Source organism: Melanotaenia boesemani, chromosome 5 (genome assembly GCF_017639745.1).
Source record: "Melanotaenia boesemani isolate fMelBoe1 chromosome 5, fMelBoe1.pri, whole genome shotgun sequence".
NCBI lineage: Eukaryota > Metazoa > Chordata > Actinopteri > Atheriniformes > Melanotaeniidae > Melanotaenia > Melanotaenia boesemani.
In genome coordinates, this window is record NC_055686.1 from 28,150,099 (window position 1) to 28,172,073 (window position 21,975).

The following is a 21,975-nucleotide window of genomic DNA, read 5'->3' on the forward strand; positions in this document are numbered from 1 at the left end:
CCCTACCAAGGCTCAAAAAGACCCCATTTCCCGGAAGTACAGACACTCTCAAACACCTGAACAAATGTGCTCTTTAAGAACTGAAATTCACTTATCGAATCTTATCTGAAAGTCTGTGCATAATTTCAATGTAGTTGCAAGTGATTAACATGATTATTAAAATAACTTATTAATGGCAGTATGTTTATGGAAGATGAACAATACAAACTGAGATGTAAACCACATTTTCATGAATATACACATTTTATAGTAACAGACGTAGTAGGAGCTTCAAGCAGTATCCACAGCATCAAGCTTATAAATCTCTTCCGCCACCCCTTTTATCTTCGTACTTTGCCAAAAATCAAAATAAATACAGTGATACAAACATAGTGGAATTATAGTACAAAGTCTGAGAAAACAGTTTGTACAGTTCTAATTAGCTTAAAAGTCAATATGTGGAAGGAGTCATTTCTCTAAGTAGTCATCAGGAATAGTTCTCCTGACTTCCTGAAGAACATTTTAAGCTCTTCTTTGGATAATAGTCTCTCTTTGTCCTGTTCTATTTTAAGGTCTGGGCTCTGAGAATTAATCTCTACATCACACCTGTTGCAAGTGATTTTTAGTCCAGTTCTTGTGTCATGTGACATACCTCAGCCTTTTCTCCTGCTTCCCCTTCCTTAAGAATGGCTTCTTGACAGCCACCCCCCATGGAGACCATTTCTGACGAGGCTTTAGTGAACTGATCAAATGCATCTCCAAGGTCCTGTGTCAGTCCTTTGCTGGACTTTTCCCCCTAATTCTGTATAACAGATACTGTCTTACAGAAATACTATTCACATAATAATAATAATAATAATAATAATAATAATAATAATAATAATAATAATAATAATAACGATAATAATAATACAAACCCAATTCTAAAAATAATTGGGACAATGTGTAAAATGGAATTAAAAACAAAATTAAAATATATTTTAAGTCAACAACATATTAGATGTTGAAACTAGAAAATATAAGCTCATTTTAAATTTAATGGTAGCAACACATGTAAAAAATGCTAATCGGCACATAAAAAAATGCTAATTGACACATATCAAAAACATGTTATTTATGTTCTAGTAGGAATAAAATATGGGTTTATATTTGACACAGCATACCATTTATTTTGGAATTGTGGTTAAACAAAATATTAAATATATTTTTGCAAGGTTTTAAGGGCTTTATCACATAAATAAACAAGTTCATGTTAGTTTTATTATATTAGGGAAAGAGCTCCATCAACACCCGACATTGTATAAGATCCAGCACAGAGTCAGGAATAATTCATTCAACATGTTTAACTGCAGTAGTTTTAAAGACAAATCAGTGTAAATAAACATTAATTCGGGGAGAGAAATTTTTCAGGAAAGAGAAAACCCAACAACTCCAAATGATGCCTCCTAAAAAGCTAAAAAAATTTCCCACAAAATTCCCACTTCACTATATTTATGGCAAATGCAGAAGTAGGAAGTGCCACAGGTACATTCCTCCACATGCACATGCTGGTAAGACAATACCAATCACAGAGCATAGTTAACACCCATCAGTACAGATAGGAAAAAAGAACGTCCGATACCTGTCATATCAGAGTGGGAGCCCAAGAAAACCACAGTAAGTCTTGATATCTTATGACCGGCTTTAAAATTTTAGAATATATTTGGTAGATAAACTTGTCTTACTTTAAACATTATGTTACCGCAGTCAATTACCCTGTACTAGTGCAATATTGTTTTGCTTGTAACTTACAACTACACCTTACCTACACTGCACTGTCAAGGTACTCTTACGCTATATATGGTGTGATGTCTTCAGGTTATTGTTTTTCTTGGCTTGCTATAAAAACATGCACGTTGATGAAATGTGGCTCATGTTGGCATGCAACATGAACTCTGCCATGGGTCAAATCATTTTCAGAGTCCCAGCATATAATTGTTTGGATTAAATTGATAATTATTTCTAAACCAAAAAAACATGGAAAATAAAAATTATTCTTATTATTTTTCTTTAAATTCATATTATGTTCCTCTTATCCACATGCATCTGTTTCTTTAGCTTCCTTTTACGTAATGAATGCTATTTTTATGCCTTCACATTCCCCCAAACCTGTTTGGTTAAGGAAGAAACACGCTGAAATTTTGATTTTAACAAAGAGCATTATCAGAAGACAGACAGGAGACAATACATTTTTGTAATATTTGATGTTTTCCTTTGCAATAACATTTTATTAAGTCAGAAACCCTTATTTAGTTTCTATCTGGGCTTGCTTCAGACATGGATGAGCACCAGTTTCGTTGCCCCGTCTGTCTGGATCTCTTCATCGACCCAGTGTCGACTCCATGCGGCCACAACTTCTGCAAGGCCTGCTTGAAGAAGCACTGGGACACCACAGACGTGTGTCGCTGCCCCCTCTGCAAGGAGATGTTCTACGACAGACCTGAGCTACGGGTCAACACCTCCTTCAGAGAGATGGTGGATCACTATAAAAGCACGACTTTAAGCTCAGTGACCAGTGTTGAAAGCTGCAAGGCCAAACCTGGTGAAGTAGCATGTGATGTCTGCACAGGTGTGAAGATGAAAGCCACCAAGTCCTGCTTGGTGTGCATGGCGTCTTACTGTGAGATCCATCTGGAGCCTCACAAGACAGCAGCTGCTCTGAGTAAACACAAGCTCATCGAACCGGTTAAGAACCTAGAAACCAGAATATGCCAGAAGCATGAGAAGATCTTGGAGTTGTACTGCAAGAAGGAGGAAACGTTCATCTGTCAGCTCTGTGCTGAGACCGATCACAGCCGGCACCAAGTGGTTACGTCAGAGGTGGCATCGCAGCAGAAAATGGTATCATTTATTTATTTATTAGTTTATTTATTCACTTTTTGTTAAGAGGTTTGTTTTTCTGTTGTTTAATATATCAGTAATTTAAGATGAAAGTAGAAGATCTATTGTATTTTTTGCTGTAATGAACATAAAGCTGACTATGTCAGACATTAGCTGTTGTAGCTCACCGCTTAGCATGAGTCGTCACTGCATCATCAAGCCCTTCACAGCCAAAATGCTGTGTTGAGACGGATTAATCTAGCTTTAGCTCTGCCATTTTCTAGTGCGACCAGGATTAACCTTTCAGCTGGATTAAAATGTTGACAATTTGGTCTGTTTCTGAACCTCAAAATGGTTGTTGGATTTGTTGTCAGAGAAATACATCCGTAAGGTCAAGCATGACAGAGGAAGTTTATTCATCATAAACATGATTAAATGATAGACTTCTACAGCTTTATTTCATGAAATCTGCTCAGTGATGGATATGCCACCACTTATGATATTATTACTTGTTTTACAGTGATATTAAAAGCTTTTTAGCCAGAGGCTAATGGAAAAAAGTCATCCTTTCCATGTCATCTAAAATCAGTAGATTGTCAGCTTTGCAGCTGGTCTGCCCAGCTGGTCCATCATTTTATTTTATTTATTTATTTATTTATTTGCTCTGTTCTTGATTACTTAAAGATGAGAGAGTGAAAAACAGTGTCCAGGTTTTTGCTGTGCTAGCAGAATTTATTAACGAATAAATTATAAGAATTTATAGGTGATTTTTAAGAAATAATAAATTAATTGAAAAAAAAAAAAAGAAAAGATACACCTCAATCCGGTTTTGTAAACTCGTGTTAATCTCAGTCACTCTTTCTTCTGCTCCTTTTCTCAGAAATAAAAGCATTTTCCCCCTTAACTTCATTCCTCTAAGACCGTCTTCACTACAACTAGATTGTTTTTCCCCCCTGCTAGATCCAGATTAAGAGGAGGGAGAGGGAAGTGGAGCTGATGATACAGGATCGACACAAGAGGATTGAAGGAATCAAACACTCAAGGAAAGAAACCAAAGTAGGTCCAATCTACGAATTGAATTAATACAAGGAAACATGACATTTCCCCACTTATCAGCACTGAGAGACAATAGTGAGCTCAAGAGGAAGAAAATGCAGAACATTCCAGATAACACCAAAAACCAAACAGTTGCTTCACTTCATCATCTTGTTTGCTGTTGATTGAATGAAGTGTAATCTTTATTACATAGAATTATATCTCTAATAGCAGAGGGAGGTTTGAATGCTTAGAAATAGTTTAACCCATAGTTACTCAATGTTTAGAGTAAGAGTAAGTAAGAACCCTTTCATATGCTTGATTTCTAGGAGAATGCTCAGAAACAAATGGAGGCAAGTGTTCAGGTGTTCACGGCTGTGATTGAGGCCATCAATAAGACCCATGAAGATCTGATAGAGGAGATTGAGGAAAGGCATGACGCTGAGCAGAGACGGTTTGAAAGGCTGATCAACGAACTGATGCAGGAGATTGATAAACTGGAGAAAAAAAGCATTGAACTACAGCAGCTGTCACAGATTGAAGACCACATCACCCTGCTGCAGGTCAGATCAGGACTGAGCTATGAATGTCCATGTTAGTGTGCACTCTTTGGTTTCTAAGGTTTTACATATTAGAACATAGAAAAAATCAACATCTGAAAATCAGGAAAATTCAAACTCAGATAAACAGTTTCATTACGTGTCACACTATCTTGTTACTTTTTTTTATAAGATCTAAGCGGCATGTGAAAAACATATGGTCCACCTACACTCTGTGTTACACATATGTGCATGGATGGAGCCTTCGGTCCATCCTTTATGTTCATTTTGTGATTTTAGTGCATTATCAGAGAGCTTGCAGATGCGTACCGAACCGCAGTACCACAAGACATTGTCGGGACAGTGTTGTCCAGTATAGCTTATGTACAACCAGCAAAAGAAACAAAGACGAAAACATAAACTTTTTTAAGTTAAACTTTGCAAAGGTCTACAGAGCTACAAACATATCCATGATGTCACCTTGCCTAGGCATAGGGACACAGAACTCCTACAGAACAGTAGGTGAAAAACTGTAAGTGTTTTGGTTGTGAGTCCGGAGGCAGCAATAGTAGTGGATAGTGGATGTATTGCCTAATATCCATGTCAACATAAAGCCTATGATGTGCATATTTGCAGTACATACTTTTTGTGAGCCTAAATGGACCCATGGGGCCACAAGTACCCACTTGGCTTGACTCTACTCTACTTTCCATTAGGCACTTGGTACCAGGTACTTTTTAGCACCTAGTTGGAAGTGAGCTGAGCTGAGTTGAAAATGTGACGTCTAGAGACTGTAGGTTCAGGGAGTGACATCACTTGATGAATCATGAAAACAGCTCCTTCACAAAAACCCTACCAAACTCTCCTTTACTCCTCCGGACTGTTTCATTTCTCTACCCACACCCTTCTCTGCCTCTCTTTTACCTTTAAGCCATAGGCCGAGCAGCAGTTATGCCACACCTCAATGTCCCTCATTGGTGTGTTGTGTTCATGTTGCAGACAAGTGACATCACAGGACTATTAGGACATCTTGCTATAATTACTCCACTATCATTGGGGTGGTACTCAATCATAATAGAAAACTAAACCAAGCAGAATCAAATAGGGACTAGTAGAAACAAGGCCATAGTGTACCTTTATTGATTCTGTGTGAAGAAAATAAGAAGCAGCCAGGCTCTCCTAATTAAAAATACTTAACTAACTTACTATAAGGAAGTGTGACCACATCAATTAAAGGCTTTCCAAACAATATGAAGTTCATAATTACCCAATGAGAGAGATTATGAACAAGTAAAAATGCTCAAGAACACTTCTGATCTTCCCAGAAGTGGACATCCCACCAAGTACACCAATCTGATGTGACAGGGTGTGTTCTGTTGGAGATTTTAGACCTATGTCTTTGTAAAGGGAAAAGTTTTATAGCACACAATAATTATGTACTGCAAACAGAAACATCACTTCGAATGCATCCTTATTTTCTACAGCAACAATGTCTACGATAACAGCTGTAATGGAAAATTTACACAGAACCCTTATATTCTGTAGACTACACTTTGCATTGTTAAAGCTTGGCTTATGTTTTACTTAGGGAGGAGAATGACTGTGTACCCAGATAAGGATTTAGTGAGCTCCCCTTCCCCCTTTTCTTTTCATCCTTGTACCAGGCCATGAGGGGTTTACTACAATGACCTTCGACCTCGATGTTATCAGCTCAGGTTCTGGCTCTATATTAACCAGAGCACACATGTATCTCTTCAGACTCACTTAGCAGATCTTTCTGACTGTGTGACTCTCATTGCTGATCAGCTCTTAATAAATAATACTTTGTTCGATTCTCACCTAGTGTGTGATCTTTGATAACTAAAAATTCCACAACACAGCGCACGCTAACAGTTAGCTCTAACAAACATTAGCAAGATGATGTAATTCTCGCAACTTTTTTTTTACTTAAAACGTACAACCTCAACACTGTTTCTGTCCCTCTTTCAGGCTTTTAATCAAGCCTACACTCTACCAACAACTCAAAACTGGCAGAAGATTCCTGTTTACGAAATTGATTTTCTGGGTTATGTGCAAACGTCTTTGAGGAATGCACAACAGTTCCTCAACATGGAGATTAGGAAGCAGGAATCCATTGGTAAGAACTGTTACCAGTTGCTACAGTATAATATGAATATAATTTCTTCTACTGAGTCTTTCTGTAATGGAAGTTAGAAGAACTGCAGAATGCCAAAGGACAGGTTTCACATAAAGAAGAGATTTTAATTAAAAGGTTTTGGTGGCTCAGTTTGTTGGCCCACTGTCTCTGACATACTGGTGGGTTGGAGATTATTTTATGAGAGTTTGAAATTATTTAAATTAAGGAAGTGCTTTGATAAGTTAAGCTTTTTCATTCATTGTTTCACTCTCTTTATTACTCTCTATGTCAGCTGATTAAATAAAAAAATACCACTGCTTTTACTATGCTGTCATTTTTCCCACAGAGCTCCAGAAAATGAAGAAATTTGCAGGTTTGTCATTTTAATTGAGCACTGTAGCTTTAAATTCAGTGTTTCTACATTAATGGACATTTTAATCCAGTCATTTTCTCTCATGTTTTGTTCCTTTTCCAACAGACGACATCACCATTGACCCCAACTCGGCAGGATCCTGGCTCACTGTCTCTGAAGACGGGAAAGAAGTCAGGCAGTCTCAAAAAAAATACAAACTTCTAGCTATCGCATTAAGGTCAGGAGAAAGCACATTTGCTGCTGCATCTCAAGGTCTCACCACAGGCAGACACTACTGGGAGGTAGGGGTGAAGGAGAAATCCAACTGGGCACTGGGAGTTGCATCTGGCACTTTCATAAAGGGAGAACCAGTCACTCCCTGCCCAAAAAATGGCATGTGGGGTATAGGTCACCAGGATGGAGAGCAGTACTTTGCATTGATGGAAGACCAATTTCCTTTGATGTTCTCATCTCGTCCTCAGAGGGTGGGTGTGTTTGTGGATTATGAAGAAGGAGAGGTGTCGTTTTTTAACATAGAGGCCAAATCCTGCATCTACACCTTCACAAAGTGCAACTTCCCAGACAAGGTTTACCCTGTTTTTGATCCTTGTCTGGCTGCAGAGAAAAAAGAAGTGGCTCCTTTGAAGCTTATGATTGTTGAGATTACTAAATAAAAAATAGAGAATAAACAAAATAGAAATAAAAAGCGTGACTGCTGTCAAGTTTCTTGGAGTAATAATTGATTAATTAAATTAGAAACCACATATAAGCTACATCAAAACAAAGAAATCCAAATCAATTGCAATATTACTCTGAACCAAAAATCTCATCAATTCAACTTCATTACATACTTTGTACTGTTTCATACTCCCATACCGGACTTATTGTGTGGAAGTTTTGGGGACTGAATACAAAACAAGTGAATTTCTCCACTGTGAGATTAATAAAGTCTAATCTAATCTAATCTAATCTGATCTGATCTAATCTAATCTAATCTAATCTAATCTAATCTAATCTATATAACCAATATATATCATCCAGAAAAGAGCAATCAGAATTGTATGTAATGCTCAGTACAGACAACCCACAAACCAACTCTTCGTCAACCTGAAAGCTCACATTTCACAGATCTAGTCGAGTTTAAAATAATACAATTCATGCACTCAGTGATTCTCAGTATGCAGGGGCTGTTTCGGATGAGGGAAAGTACACATGCACCATGAGGTACACGCATGCTAAAAACATATATGGTAAGAACCAAAACAACATATCATTGCATCACAAGTATAGGAGTTAATTTAGGGAACAACTGAAGCGATGATATGAAATCATGCCAAAATCTTATTAAATTTCAAAGTATTAAAAAACACACTGTGTGTGTGTGTAATATAAGATTTTTTTTAAATACTTTTAAATTTGATAAGATTTTGGCAATATCATATATATATATGATATTCAGAGCAATATGAGCTTCATGAGTAGACTGCAAATGAGTATTTTCGTTAAGTGTAAGACCCTCTATTGGTGTGTTATGTTTTAAAAAGGGGCAGGTATTGTAAGTTGTTCGTCTTCCTGCTCCTATTCAAGCATGGTGGTGCATCATTTGTTTTGTTCAGTTTTATATTGCTTGTGCATAGCCATGTGAGAAATACACTGTCAGAACAAAAGAAAAAGCTGTTAGAACGAGCAGAATCACGTTGCCATGATATTTCCATGATTAATTCCATCACACATTGCAGGTAAAACATATCTTCTATGGCATTCATTGTTTGTTATGCAACAGGGATGGGTCCATTATGTGCTCACCATTATTTTTTCTTTCTTTCATTCATTTTTATGTTTTTCACTCATGTTGATCCATAAAATTTCCTCCATAAACTGTTTTACTGGATACTAATTCTATCAAGTTAAGTGTTCAGCTCTCACTGATTCTGCCTTAGTGAATGACTGCATATATGAAGCAATTCACATATTTATAAATGCTTGTAAATATGCTTGTGAAGCTACTGATTAGTTAGCTTAACTTAAAGACTTCAGAAAGAGCTAAACAGAAGCAAACTGAATATTGTGTTGCAAATTTGATCTAATGTACTACAAGAGCTAAACTGAGAAATTGGGATATGACTGTTACATTTAGTAGTTGCAGTGGAGAAACAAGGAGACCATTGCACATCACATTACACTCATAAAATGGTGAATTACTGTTGGGCTGTGGATAATGTTCCCAAATCATCTACAACTGCATGCACAAATCTTTTAGCCGTGTTCTGGTTCTACTTTACACATAGTTCACATAGTTATGTAGCACTTACTATATTTCCACTTAAGTGCGGCTCATTATTGTGTACAATATATTGATGAGCATATCAGGGTAATGCAGGGGTTCAGTGGTCCAAAACTCTTCCATATGTGGCGGGAGTAAAGACTGATTAATATCTGCCAAATCAAGAAGACTCCAGCACCGGTGAACATTAAGGGAATGGGCATTGAGAAGGTGACATCTTACAAGTACCTGAGTGTTCACCTGAACAACATGATGGACTGGACAGACAACACCAACACCCTGTACAAGAAAGGACAGCGTCAGCTGTATCTCCTAAGAAGTCTCAGGTCTTTTGGAGTGCAGGGGACACTGCTGAGATCCTTTTTTGACTCTGTGGTGGCATCAGCCATCTGTTATGGTGTGATCTTCTGGGGCAGCAGCATCTTGACTGCTGACAGGAAGAACAAACTGGTTAAGAAGGCCAGCTCTGTCCTGGGATGCCCTCACAATCTGGTGGAGGTAGTGACGGGGAAGAGAATGATGGCTAAGCCTTCGTATGGAGATGGAGAAAATGTTCCACCCCATGCAGGCCTTTTTAACAACACAGAGCAGCTCCTTCAGTGACAGGCTGCTTCACCTGTGGTGTGTGAAGAAGAGATACCGCAGGTCTTTCCTACCTCTTGCAGTCAGATCTGCACGGCTCCCAGTAGCCACACAGCCACGACAGAGAACTAATAAAGCACATATATAAAACTTATATATATATAAACTTCTATATAGATATTATATAGACCTTTTATGTAGTTTTTGTTCTGTACAGTTTGTATCTCTGTAATGCTGTTTTTGTAATGGTTTTGCACCTTTGCTGCTGTAGAACCAAAATTTCCCCACTGTGGGACAAATAAAGGATCTTATCTTATCTTATCTTAACTTATCTTAACTTAACTTAACTTAACTTAACTTAACTTAACTTAACTTAAGATGGCCACTCTTTTGACTGTTGACTGTTTTTATCCATGTATGTAAAACATAATAAAAACATGATAAAACTCTTTTTTTTCCTTCTTTTCTTTGGTCAAACTTAGTTTTTCGTTGTTTATTTGTTAGTATTATTATTTTGCTATTTGATTGGAAAGAGAAAATTAATAAATTGATAAATTAGAAAATACCGTCAGCAGCAAGAAAACCATCAATTTTACCAATTTAGTGGGATAAAACGAACAAACCTTTGTAAAAACCTTGAGAACATAGATTGTAATTAAACTGGTTTGGTGTGTGTACTTGCTAATAAAGTGAAGATTTCTAGCTGAAAAAGTATAGAATTAAATAAATAAAAAAAATTAAAAAAGAAGATTTTGATGGTATAATTCAATACATTTTTTGGTCCAAACCAAAATTTACATATTTTACATTTATTTTTTATCACAAAAGCAACAAGATAGAGCAGCTGGAAAACTTCAGAGGTGAAGAACAAATAACACAACATGGCCTTAATTTGAAAAGGGAGACACACACACACACATGCGGCGCCCCTATTAAAGCTGCATAATTAGAGATGCTCGCATTAATTAGCAGGAACGAGCTACATGATTCAGGCCTCTGTTGGACGGCTGTGCAGATTTAAAGGTTCACTACTTATTTCTGTACAAAAGAGCACCAGTGTTTCATCATATTCTTCTCATATTTAACATAAAAATAATTTATATATATATAATTTTTTGTGCAGATAAACTTCTCTTCAGAAATTGTAGTAGTATATTAGTTTTATTGGAATTTAAGTACTTTTCTTGTTTTATTGAATTTGAGTATGAATGAGAGAAATAACTGCATGCTCATAAAACTAATATAAAAGGGAGGTGTAATTTAAAACAGGCTGGTATGTATGGTGCTATCTTTTAAATGATTAATATCTACTTTAAAAAGCTTTCCATTACTTCACTACAAGTGTTCATTTAAATGCATTTGAAGGGTAATTCTATGTTTGACTGTATACTAATTTTTTCCCAACTTAATTACAAATTTTTTATGAAAATTTAATGCACATAGTGTAGCTTCTCTCCAAAATCCACCTTAAAAGTTAAAATATTGAAACGGGGGGAAATATAAAATAATATAAAATATAAAAGGAGGGAAAAGGAGAAGGTGAGGTTTTACATGTCTATAAGAGATTATGGGGATTCCCATTGGAAAGAACGGACTTGTATGTAAGCTGCATACAAACTTAAAATATGTTGAAACAAGTGTAAATGTCAGGCTTCCAGGTTTTGGATATTCTGGAGAAAAGATTCCTGCATAGAAAACTATGTTCACTCTAAAATCAGTCAAAAGTTTCACCATTTATTTATTTATTTATTTTTGACCGAGCAACATATAGCCAACAACTGTTTGTGCAACTTATAAACGAGACATCATCTTTCTCTGGGGAGAATGTCAGCAAGACAATGTTGAACAATACTTCATTAATTCAGCACTGAAAGGATTTTTTTTATTTTTGTTTAATTATGTCAGTTGTCACTTAATTATACTTACTTTTTCTAGAAATGAAACAAATAATAATAAAAAATAAATAAATAAAAATTAAAGTTTTTATTGAGTAAAAACCCACCTAACACTTCTTTTTACTTTTTCCAGCTTCATCTTTTCAGTTTCTCGTAGGAGTGAGTCTGCTCGGGAGGAAGAATGATCCAAACTATGAAAACACACAACCCAACATGTTTTCTGGTTTTATGGCTTTGAACGGCCACAGAAACCAGTGTGGTAACCAAGGAGGGGCAAGTGGAGAAGTTTGGGTGTGTCACACTGAAAGTGGGAGGACCACTTCAGTTTTCAGGAAGAGCTCAGCACCTGCTGGTGTGAGAATCATTGCAAAGTTCATGAAGTGAAAGACTGCAGTGCTACATGTCAGAGACAAATATGCAAAGTAAGTTCTACTTCTTACACGGTTTTTAGTGTTTCTTACTTTTAGTGTTTGACATGCTGTGAATGTCTTAGGTTTTCTGTTGAGTTTGTACCATAAAAAGTAGAAGACGAGGTACATACAGAGTGTGTGAAATGAAGTTGGACACATTCGGCTATGGGACCTGTTAGACTGTCGTATGGGACTGTAATCAATCTGTTTGAATCTTATCTGACTGACGTTTCAGTGACTTAAAGCTGATGAGATTTTGTGTGATAGGCAGCTGAAACCAGGAACAGCAGTTGTTTTGTTGATGGTGATTCATAGTTAATTTTTGTCTTACAATTTAACCTGAAGCAAGTCCCCTTCTGGACCAGAAAGTCCAGATTTTCTGCATTCCTTACATAGTCCCTCAGTCACCACCTGACATAGTGACGCCTTAAAGGCACCTTTGTTCCAAGGTTTCTGTCAATGTTACTTAATGCAAGGTAATTGTTATGGTACTTGGGTCAAAACGTTATTTTCTGGGCTCTTCTTATCTTAATCAAACTGATACTGTCTTGTGTAAAACATGTAAAAATGTATGAAATCAGACGGCCTTCACTGTCCTTCATCAACATGTCGTCTTTGTGCTGTTTTGTTTGTTCATGCCCTGCTACTTACTCACCATTCCTCTGTGTACTTTAGGCTGTCACAGGGTGTCAGCTTATCTTTAACCTCCCCCCTGCATCCTTTCTTTAACAACATCAGTGTTCCTGTTTTTTTAATAAAATAACTTTATTGATGTGCACAGTGCCTGAAAATTATTGTCATTTTTTTATGTTCATTATTTGGACGTGTGGTTGCATTGTCAACAAAGGGGTAACTGATATAGAATAAAATCAAAAAACAAAGTCTTTTAATCAAAAGGCCAAATGGAGCTACTTTACTTAAACTTTGTGTGTTTTCAATTAGTTTAAGCAGTTTAGAAAAGAATATATGTGAGAATAAGTCCACAAAACATGTATTGTTCTTACGTAAGTCTTTCTATTCAGAAAAAAATCTTAATGGGGAGATAATTTTGTTTCTTTTGTATCTGTGAAGACCTAGCTGGAGTTGGTTTGTGCAACTAAAGTAACTAACTTAACAAGTTATAAGGGATGATTGGACTCTTTTGATCCGAAAAATCCTCTTAAATTAGTGATGCAACATGGTCATCATTTTACCTGTCTTTGTACAGTAGACATGATATATGTAGGTAGTTTCACAATCCAGAAATTAGCAAAATACTTTAAACCTTTCTCTTTCTTTCCTCTATTTTCAAGGTGTCAGTTCTCCGGGAGGCAGAGTCCTCTCTGAGGACCAGTTTACCTGCTCCATTTGTCTGGAGGTGTTTGTGGAGCCCGTCTCTACGCCATGTGGTCACAGCTTCTGCAAGGCATGCCTGCAAGGCTACTGGAACCACAGCAAGAAGTTCCAGTGTCCTATGTGCAAGAAGAGCTACTCCAAAAAACCTGAGATGAGTGTCAACCGAGTCCTAGCTGAAATATGCTCCCAGTTCCAGGGGCTGACGGTGGCTGGAGGTGGTGGGGGGACCACATCACGAGCGGGCCTGCTGAATGCTAGCCCAGACACAGCCCACAGCAGCTCCCGAGGGCAGGATACAGGGGAGTTTGCTCAGCCCGGGGAGATTCCCTGTGATGCCTGTATTGGAAGGAAGTTAAAGGCAATAAAGTCTTGTGTGAACTGCCCTGGATCTTTTTGCGAGACCCACCTCAGACATCACAAGAAGGTCTGTTCTGCCTTTTCTCTTTGTTAGCTTTCAGGTTATCGCTAAAGGATAAAAATCTCAAAATGTAAATTTTTTGTTATCGAATACATAAAATCTCCTGAAGTTGTTATTGTCTACACTTAACATCTAGACTCAAATTCAGATCATGGTCTTTCCACCAGGTCAAGACTCTAAAATCTCATCGTCTGATCGAACCTACCCTCCATCTGGAGGAAAAGATCTGTAAGAAGCATGAACGTCTTCTGGACATGTTCTGCCGCACGGACCACGTCTGCATCTGCACTGCCTGTGCTGAAGCCACACACAAATCCCACGACATCGTCTCCATCGACCACGAGTTTCATAAGAAGAAGGTTAAACATTTATTCATTTCCCTTTATTTGACAGAAGAAGACAAAAATGCTACCGCAACTCAATGAGTCAATAGTAAGATGTAATAGTTTGTTGTCAGAGGCAAGAGTAAGAGTGGACAATGACTGTATTTAAAGTTGTAAAGCATATGTAATTTTATGTAAAACTTATTTAAAAATGATGTAAACAAGTTCTGGTTTTCTTTCTAGAGTAATCTGGGAAAGAAGAAGTCAGAGGTGAAACATCTGATCAAAGAGAGAACCAAGAAACTGGAGGAGATCAAGCAATCAATCAAGGTTATCAAGGTGGGTCCAGAGTAAATCAAGTCAGCTAACAAATTCAGGTTGAAAGGAAGAGGATTTTTATTTTTAGGGATGCAAGAAGATTTCCCATTATGGTTGCTACACCAGTAAAGTTTCCTTGATGTCAGTGGGATATTTGTTTCATTGACGGTTATATATTCTGATCCCCAAACACTTTCTCTGAACCTCTATGATGCAGGGAACCTTTACATAATGGTCCCATTAGATTCTGTTTCCATTGTTTTTTGTTTGAGTTGTATGGTTTATGAGGAAAAGACTGTAGCTCCTTTAGGAAAAGTCAGTTAGCATTAGCATGAGAAATACCAAAAAAACAACCAATTAGAAATCTTCCCTAAAGGATAATATTCATATTTTTCATCCCCCAAACATTTAGAGAACGCTCTACCACTTCATAACCTTGTGTGGACGCTCTCAGTAGTCGATGGTTCTTATTGATACAGTTTTTGGAGAACCACAAGCTAACATTAGCTTCCTGGAAACAACTTGTACTATGAGGTAGTAGTTTTATAGAAACTTTAGAAGTTTTATTATACGTTTGTGTGCTTTGTGTTCTGTTAACTAAAATAGCATCCTGCTTTCGAAATGTGTTTTGAAAGTTTTAATAATTAAAATTCAAAGTTTAAATTTCATAATTTTTTAGAATTTCTAAAAAGTTTTTTCAACTTTCAAGGTTAGAGTAAAGCAGTAAAAAGTTCCCAGTTGCCATTAAGCTTATTTTAAATGGGCTGGATTGTACACGTGTTCTAATCCACCTCTGTTGTAAACACTTTCATAACGCCTGTTAAATATTTACCAACTACGGTAATGAAGTTCTCCACCTCCGAAGCTCAAAGGCTTCATTAAAACACTCTGATCAAGGCTGGCTCATAAAACACAAACTGGTTGTTGCTTAAGGGCCCTTTGAAGGTACACATCAGACATTTCTCACCTCTCATAATGTAGATTAATCTGCTTTGTCATAGATAAAGAGACACATTTGGGCAGGACACCACCTCACACCGCTCATGCTCTCTGGTGGTAAAGAAAACTGTGAGCGAACGCAGTGTGTTGGGTTTTTTCTTGTGCACACAGACTCAGATCCATGTCGGAGGCCGTCCAACCAGTGAGACCAGTGTAAACTCTTACCTTTTTAGTTCCTCACACCGCAACTTAAACTACAACTGCAGGGCAATAAAATGCACCACTAGAATAAGAAAAGAAAACATGAAGGAACACATTCTTGAAGGGTTTTTCATGACAATCATGAGAGTGGTGCTGAGCGAGTGTGCCAAGACCTGGAGATAAATTTAGATCAAGTAGACATTGAATTGTATAAGGTGACCTATTTTCCAGTTTGAAAGCTTTTCATCTGATTTTTAGTTTAAAGAATTGGAAAAAAAAGATGATTCTTTTTCTTTTTTTAAAAAATCTACACCTCCCTGTTGTTTTGTGTAACGCTTTGTTTCCTTCTTGAAATGTTTATCTTCTTTGTAAAATACAGTGCGAGTTAAGTTACCACTATGAGTGTAGTCATATCAGGGTGTGTATTAAACACACACGACTGCATGTGTGCACTCTTCTGTGTTTAGGTTTCAGCTGACATGATAAAAAAACAGCTACTTTAATTTTACTAAGGGTATAAACAATATTAATGAATAAGAATTCTAATATTTTTACATCAGTTTAGTTGTAAATTAAAACCAGTGGTTGGAAACTGGAGACCAATGTTGAAACTTTTGCTGAGATAAAAAGCTTAGTGGTTTCTTTACGCCGGGCTGGGCGACGGAAACCTGTTAGACCAGTTATAAAACTGGCAGACAGATTCTTACTGAGCCATCAGGAGACAGATGATTAAACAGGGCTGTGATCTCTGAAACTACACAATTACAGTGGTTTAAGTTTGAAAAGTTACAGATTTCATTTAATAAATGTTCCCGAAAAATTACAGAGCATTTTCATTTAACTTTCTGAATACATTTGTATCGGATTTGAGACACGGCTCACTGTAAACCAGGAAGATGACGCTCTTCAAACTGTGGCCTGCTTTTAACAAGGAAAATAACAAATGGTTTAAAGTATGAGCTTCTTTCTGGAAAGACTTTGAAAAGCAGGAAATGTGTTGAATGGAAACTTTAAAACATGACACAAATTCCTAAAGTGAGATACAGTCCAGTATTTACACAACGTTATGATTACATCATCATGAAACTGGGGGAACTTTAAATTCCCAGACTGAATAAAAATGCTCGAAACTGAAGCACTCGATACTGAAATATCTCAAGTTTGGTTTATTGTAGCTGAGAGGTTTGATGAGAAAATACAGCTGTCATTCCATTATATATAAACATACAGCACAGAAAATATTTAGGATTGCAGAAGGGTGGAAACTGAATCAGATAAAGCTGAGTGGGAATATTGTCCAATGGAAAGTTGGGGAATTAAAAATATATAATTTTTTGGAAATGTAAAATTTATTAATTAATTTTTATTAATTTTAAATATCCAAAAATACATGGGCAGCACCAGGATTATTTTATTATTTTTTTCTATTTATTTATTTTTATCAGTATGAACGGTGGTGACCTTTTCTTCCCTGTCTCGTATTAAATATTCAGTGTTGGAATCCTAATATTGGTTGTACATCTAAATACACTGGCATGGTATCTTTTTAAGGATTTGGTTACTATATTATTGGATTTCTATAAGACATAAATAAAAAGTGGGAGGAGTTTTAGATTCAGCAGAGACTTTATTTATGAAAAGGAAAACACGGAGACTCGTCGTAAACGTGTGTGATTTAGTTAAACGGGAGTAAAAATTATATGGATGCAACATTTATGGGAAAATTTACAGAATTTTTCCACTTTTTGAGATTGAGAACCTAAATCCTTTCAGACTTTAGGTTGCCTAATGTTTCTACAAGACTGAAATACTGCATTTTCCATCATTTAACTAATTTAATTATTATCATCTTTCCAGTAGAAGGTCTCTGTAAAAGAAATATATTTTTCCCAAACAACATAACTGAATTTTTGTCCCATTGTAAATTTTGTACATGATGATTACATCTACTACTACTACTCCTGTCTTTGCAGGCCAGCGCTCAGAAAGAGCTGGAGGAGAGCTGGCAGGTGTATGCTGAGCTGCAGCGGATGGTGGAGCAGAGTCAGGCGGAGGTGGTGGAGCTGATCGCCACGAAACAGCGCGAGGCGGAGCGCCACGCTCAGGAGATTGCCAGAGGTTTGGAGAATGAGCTGAGCCAGCTGAGAAGGAGGAGCAACGAGCTGGAAGCTCACGCACAGACCAAGGACAAAGTGCTCTTCCTCCAGGTAGCAGAAACTCTAACGTAACTCAACATAAAGCATGCCTTTGCTTTTTAATGGCACAATAAGCAAATGGATTGTTAAAATTTCAAAAAACTGATTATAAGATGACAGATTTTTAAAGATTTGGTGCAGTTAATTGTAAGATGTTTGTTCAACCAGCTATTAAGAGGATCTTCCTGCAGCAGCAGCTGTGGATGCTGTGAGATCTGAGCCCCAACATCAAAAGCTTCTATGAACAGAAGCATCCTGTAATATCCTGCTGCCCCCCCTTGAGCCTTTATCCTGGACTGTTTCTGTGTATAAAATGGTGATTCTTTCCTACATGAAAAAGATCTTTGAAGTTAGTCTGGAACATTTCCACAAAAGTATAAAAGGATGCAAAGACACAAAGCAGGCAGTGCACAAACAAAAGCCATTTCTTATATAATAAATGTGTATAAATCAAGAGGACAGCACTTAAAGTGGTCATCTGCTTCATATTTGTACCGCAGTGTGTTCTCTTTCGCTGCACAGACTTTGTTTCCCCAGAGGGATCATTAAATTTTCATTTCATCTTACCTTATGTAACCCATCTGTTCTGTTTCCCACAGAACCTGGCGACGCTGTTGCCCTCACCCGAGCCCACTGATTGGTCGGCCGTCAGCATCAACACTGACCTCTATCTGGGAACCATCCGCTCCTCTGTCAGCAGCCTCATTGACAATTTTCAGGAAGAACTTAAACGTCTGTACGGGAAAGGTGAGGACAAAAACGCAGCTTTATTAAACACCTAAACAACAGAATTGGCAAAAATGTGCAGATTACAAAGATGAACTGAAGCAAAACTAAAAGATGATATCACATCCTCTTTCAGTGACCATGCAGGAGGTGAGTGGCTGATGCAGAGCTGCACAAATTACAGTCAACAATATACTGTGTTGCAGCCATAAAAAATAAAATAACCAAATCACTAAACATTTTTAGAACACTAACATTAGCTTTACTTTTAGTTATGTCGTCACTTTTTAATGTCATTTCCATAAAGGTTTATAAACGTGCAGATTATACCTAAAATCCCATTATTATATATATATATATAGTATATAAAAATGTTCATACTGCATGTAGTCTAAGGTGGTGTTATCTAAACTAAATAAAAATAAACTTTCATTCATCTGCTGATGTGTTTATTTTTGGCATCAATTGAAAATCTGTCTCCCCCAGCAGGCTTTGCTTCGCTCCCATTGGGATTTATTCTTGCAAATTTAAACTTATCCTCCCCTCGTCTGACACAAACAACACATTCTATGCAAAATCCAAATATGTAGGTCACCAAACTTAGTTTCTGGAATAGAAAAGTGACTCATTTTTGCAGCACACTCACACATTGACACGCAAGAGGGCTGGACAGATGGAAATGGTGTTGATGCAGCAGCTCAGTGGAATCACCAGGGAAGCAGCTGAGTGACAGCAGCACATGTCTTAAACATTTACAGCTCTGGATTAGCTCCACATGTTTAACACTCTCATGAGACATCTGCTCTGACTTTGACTTATTTGCAGAATGACATGTTGACTTTTTTTTTTTCTCTCCCTCTCTTTCATTCTGTCTTTGTCATGACTCTCCTCAGAGCTGCGAAAGGTGCAGAACTATGCAAGTGAGTTACATTTCTACTTTTTCTGCTTGGTGACATAGAGGACATTTGCTTAAATAACAGTTATCTAATTTCCACATCAGAACAGAAATTTCTGATTCTTTTAAAAGACAAAAAAAGATAAAAAAAAAAAAAAAAAAAAAAAAAATTAAACATGTAGTTCTTCTAAATGTCCACCAGATGATGCCATTTCTTCACAGCAGATGTGAGCACTGAGCAATTAACTAAAGTATAACACTTAACCTACTTCTTACTTTTGCAAAAACAGACATTTATCATGATAAAATATTCTGTCAAATTCTAAATCTGCTTTGTCCTGCCCAGCTGAGGTGATTCTAGACCCATCCACAGCCCAGAAGAACCTGGTTGTCTCTGATGATGGTCAACAAGTGAAATACGAAGAGCGTAAGGTTTCCCACACCGAGGGTCCAAAACGCTTCCACCCTGCCCTCTTTGTCCTGGCTAGAGAGGGCATCAGCTTCGGCCGACACTATTGGGAAGTGGAAGTAGGGCGCAAGACCGCCTGGACCCTTGGTTTGGCCCGTGTTTCAGCACGCCGCAAGGGCGAGATCCAGCTGAGCCCTGAGGGGGGATACTGGTGCCTGTGGTTGAAGAACGGGGAGGTGAAGGCTCTGGCAGAGACTCGCCTGCCTCTAATGCTGCCGTCCCAGCCCAGTAAAATAGGTGTTTTCCTGGATTATGAGGCAGGCCAGCTATCTTTTTATGATGTGAAGGCACGTCTACACCTCTACACTTTCATTGACAACTTCAGCGAGAGTGTGTATCCGATCTTCAGCCCTTGTCTCACTCACGATGGGAAAAACGCTGCTGCTCTCATTATAGCCAATGTTAAACACAGCTGAGTCAGTCACTTAGGCTCAAACTGAACATTTAAAACACCTTCAGATAAAAAGGAAGTTTTTGTATTTTTGTTTAAACAAGTTAACTTGTCTTTAAGATGCAACACTTCTCAGATAAGTGAGTTTTACTTGTTTGCAAAGTTTTTTTTTTTTTTTACCAAAAAACAACTTAGTCTTATCAAACATAAGATAAACAAATAATGTTGCACCAACTTTTTTTCTATCCTACTGTGGGCAATTCTGCCTAACTAAAGACTTTATTGACTGACTTCATATCTTACACTGTGTTGCAATTTGATTACTCAGCTGTAAATAGTTCAATCATCTTTTATCTCACACATTTGAAGAAGAAACAATGGGGATAGTAAACTCTGAAAATGTGAAGAAAAATGTGTCAAGTCTTCCTAACTGTACTCTGACCCTCCTCTTTGTTAATCCCTGATTGAGCTGTCCATGCTAGAGAGCTAACTACATGTAAGCAAAGCTCTTCTTACTGTGTAAGTCTTTCACTATAGCTATGATGCTTTGGTAATGAAATCATAAGTTGATTGACGTAAATGTTGATGTTTTGAACTTGCCTGGAGGGACCAGATAAGAAGCTGTTGCACATGTTGTAAATGTGTTAAGGGGCATAGATTGTATGTTTTTACTATACAGTTACTTTTGTACCTTTACACTGAACTTCTTTAATAAATATATTCTCTTATGAGATGTGTCATACAAGGGAATTTGTCTTTTATCCCATCCTTTTCAAAAGGCTTAAGTTCTTAGAAAAGTTCAGTTTCTAGTGAAGACATTGAATAAAGATATTTAATCTGCATTTGATCAAAAAGGCTGATTGTTGCTGAGCACAGTTGTTGCCGCAAAGAAGATAGAAATGTTTTGAGTGTGGATGTTTCGTGCACATCTCACTTGTCAGAACAGAAGTAACCACAGCTTCAAATTAAAAGCACTAGATTAGTGTCAGGAAGTCAGTGTCTGAACAAATGTGAAACATGGTCCTCTCTGTTTCACAGTTATGGCATAAAAGTGACTCTTTTCAGGACATTATGAGGTCACAGTGAAGTTCACATTTGCCTTATATGGATAAAATCTTTTTTGTCTAACTTTTCTTGTATACGAATGGCGTTAATCTTGAAATCAAAATCTTGCTGGTTCTTTGGGTAATTACCATATATGCCTAAACTGAAGGCAAAGGTAAACTAAATTCATGCAGTTGACTTACGGCTGTCTTCTAATTGTGCTCCAGACAATTCTGCTGCCATCAGTGTCATGTTAAGAATAAACTTGGTGGATTTAGCATGATGCCGGGTGGTCAGAAATTGCTACGTAATGTCACCTTGTCACATGACATGAAAATCTTTGGGGAGCAAGATGGCAGCTGCCGGGACAGGTCAGGGCTCCAGCTGCTCTCCACGGGCTGCACCAGATGGGAACTCCTCGATGACGACACAAAGCTGAAGGCCTCATTGTCACATATGATCTTTCTTTATTCTTTAGTTCCATTATATTCTGTGGCATATCCAATTATTTGTTTAATTCGACTTCTTTGGTGAGCTGCCTTACATTTATCAATCAATCAATCAGTCTTTATTTATAGCACTTTTCATACATAAATGCAGCACAAAGTGCTTTCCATGGTTAAAACAAGCTGTCTGCACCGGGAGCCGC

The 21,975-nt window shown here is 37.4% G+C and overlaps 2 protein-coding genes across 4 annotated transcripts; both read left to right on the forward strand.

The window, feature by feature from the left end:
- Positions 1 to 1,541: 1,541 nt before the first annotated feature.
- Positions 1,542 to 13,187, forward strand: LOC121640015 (E3 ubiquitin-protein ligase TRIM39-like). Of its 3 annotated transcripts, XR_006010302.1 has the most exons (8): positions 1,542 to 1,635; positions 2,294 to 2,859; positions 3,799 to 3,894; positions 4,203 to 4,436; positions 6,402 to 6,549; positions 6,896 to 6,922; positions 7,028 to 10,163; positions 13,175 to 13,187. XR_006010302.1 is itself a non-coding variant. In XM_041985677.1 (7 exons), the coding sequence occupies exons 2-7, from the start codon at positions 2,296 to 2,298 to the stop codon at positions 7,573 to 7,575; spliced, it is 1,617 nt and encodes a 538-aa protein (XP_041841611.1). In that variant the 5' UTR covers positions 1,542 to 1,635; positions 2,294 to 2,295; the 3' UTR covers positions 7,576 to 10,207. The 3 variants fall into 3 exon arrangements, 2 of the variants coding, with proteins under 2 accessions (XP_041841611.1, XP_041841612.1); XM_041985677.1 differs by lacking the exon at positions 13,175 to 13,187 and having other exon boundaries at positions 7,028 to 10,207; XM_041985678.1 differs by lacking the exon at positions 13,175 to 13,187 and having other exon boundaries at positions 1,622 to 1,635; positions 2,272 to 2,859; positions 7,028 to 10,207.
- Positions 11,764 to 21,013, forward strand: btr12 (bloodthirsty-related gene family, member 12). The gene is made up of 8 exons (XM_041985672.1): positions 11,764 to 12,084; positions 13,365 to 13,831; positions 13,993 to 14,184; positions 14,392 to 14,487; positions 17,580 to 17,813; positions 18,401 to 18,548; positions 19,421 to 19,447; positions 19,769 to 21,013. The coding sequence occupies exons 1-8, from the start codon at positions 12,063 to 12,065 to the stop codon at positions 20,305 to 20,307; spliced, it is 1,725 nt and encodes a 574-aa protein (XP_041841606.1). The 5' UTR covers positions 11,764 to 12,062; the 3' UTR covers positions 20,308 to 21,013.
- The last annotated feature ends 962 nt before the right edge of the window (positions 21,014 to 21,975 follow it).

What these genes read in the sequence shown, in the direction of transcription:
- btr12 (XM_041985672.1), top strand. Translation starts at nt 12,063, where the DNA reads ATGTCAGAGACAAATATGCAAA. An exon ending in ACCTCAGACATCACAAGAAG is followed by an intron (nt 13,832 to 13,992) that starts GTCTGTTCTGCC and finishes TCTTTCCACCAG; the next exon opens with GTCAAGACTCTAAAATCTCA. An exon ending in AATCAATCAAGGTTATCAAG is followed by an intron (nt 14,488 to 17,579) that starts GTGGGTCCAGAG and finishes CTGTCTTTGCAG; the next exon opens with GCCAGCGCTCAGAAAGAGCT.
- LOC121640015 (XM_041985677.1), top strand. Translation starts at nt 2,296, where the DNA reads ATGGATGAGCACCAGTTTCGTTGCCCCGTCTGTCTGGATCTCTTCATC. An exon ending in TGGCATCGCAGCAGAAAATG is followed by an intron (nt 2,860 to 3,798) that starts GTATCATTTATT and finishes CCCCCCTGCTAG; the next exon opens with ATCCAGATTAAGAGGAGGGA. An exon ending in ACTCAAGGAAAGAAACCAAA is followed by an intron (nt 3,895 to 4,202) that starts GTAGGTCCAATC and finishes CTTGATTTCTAG; the next exon opens with GAGAATGCTCAGAAACAAAT.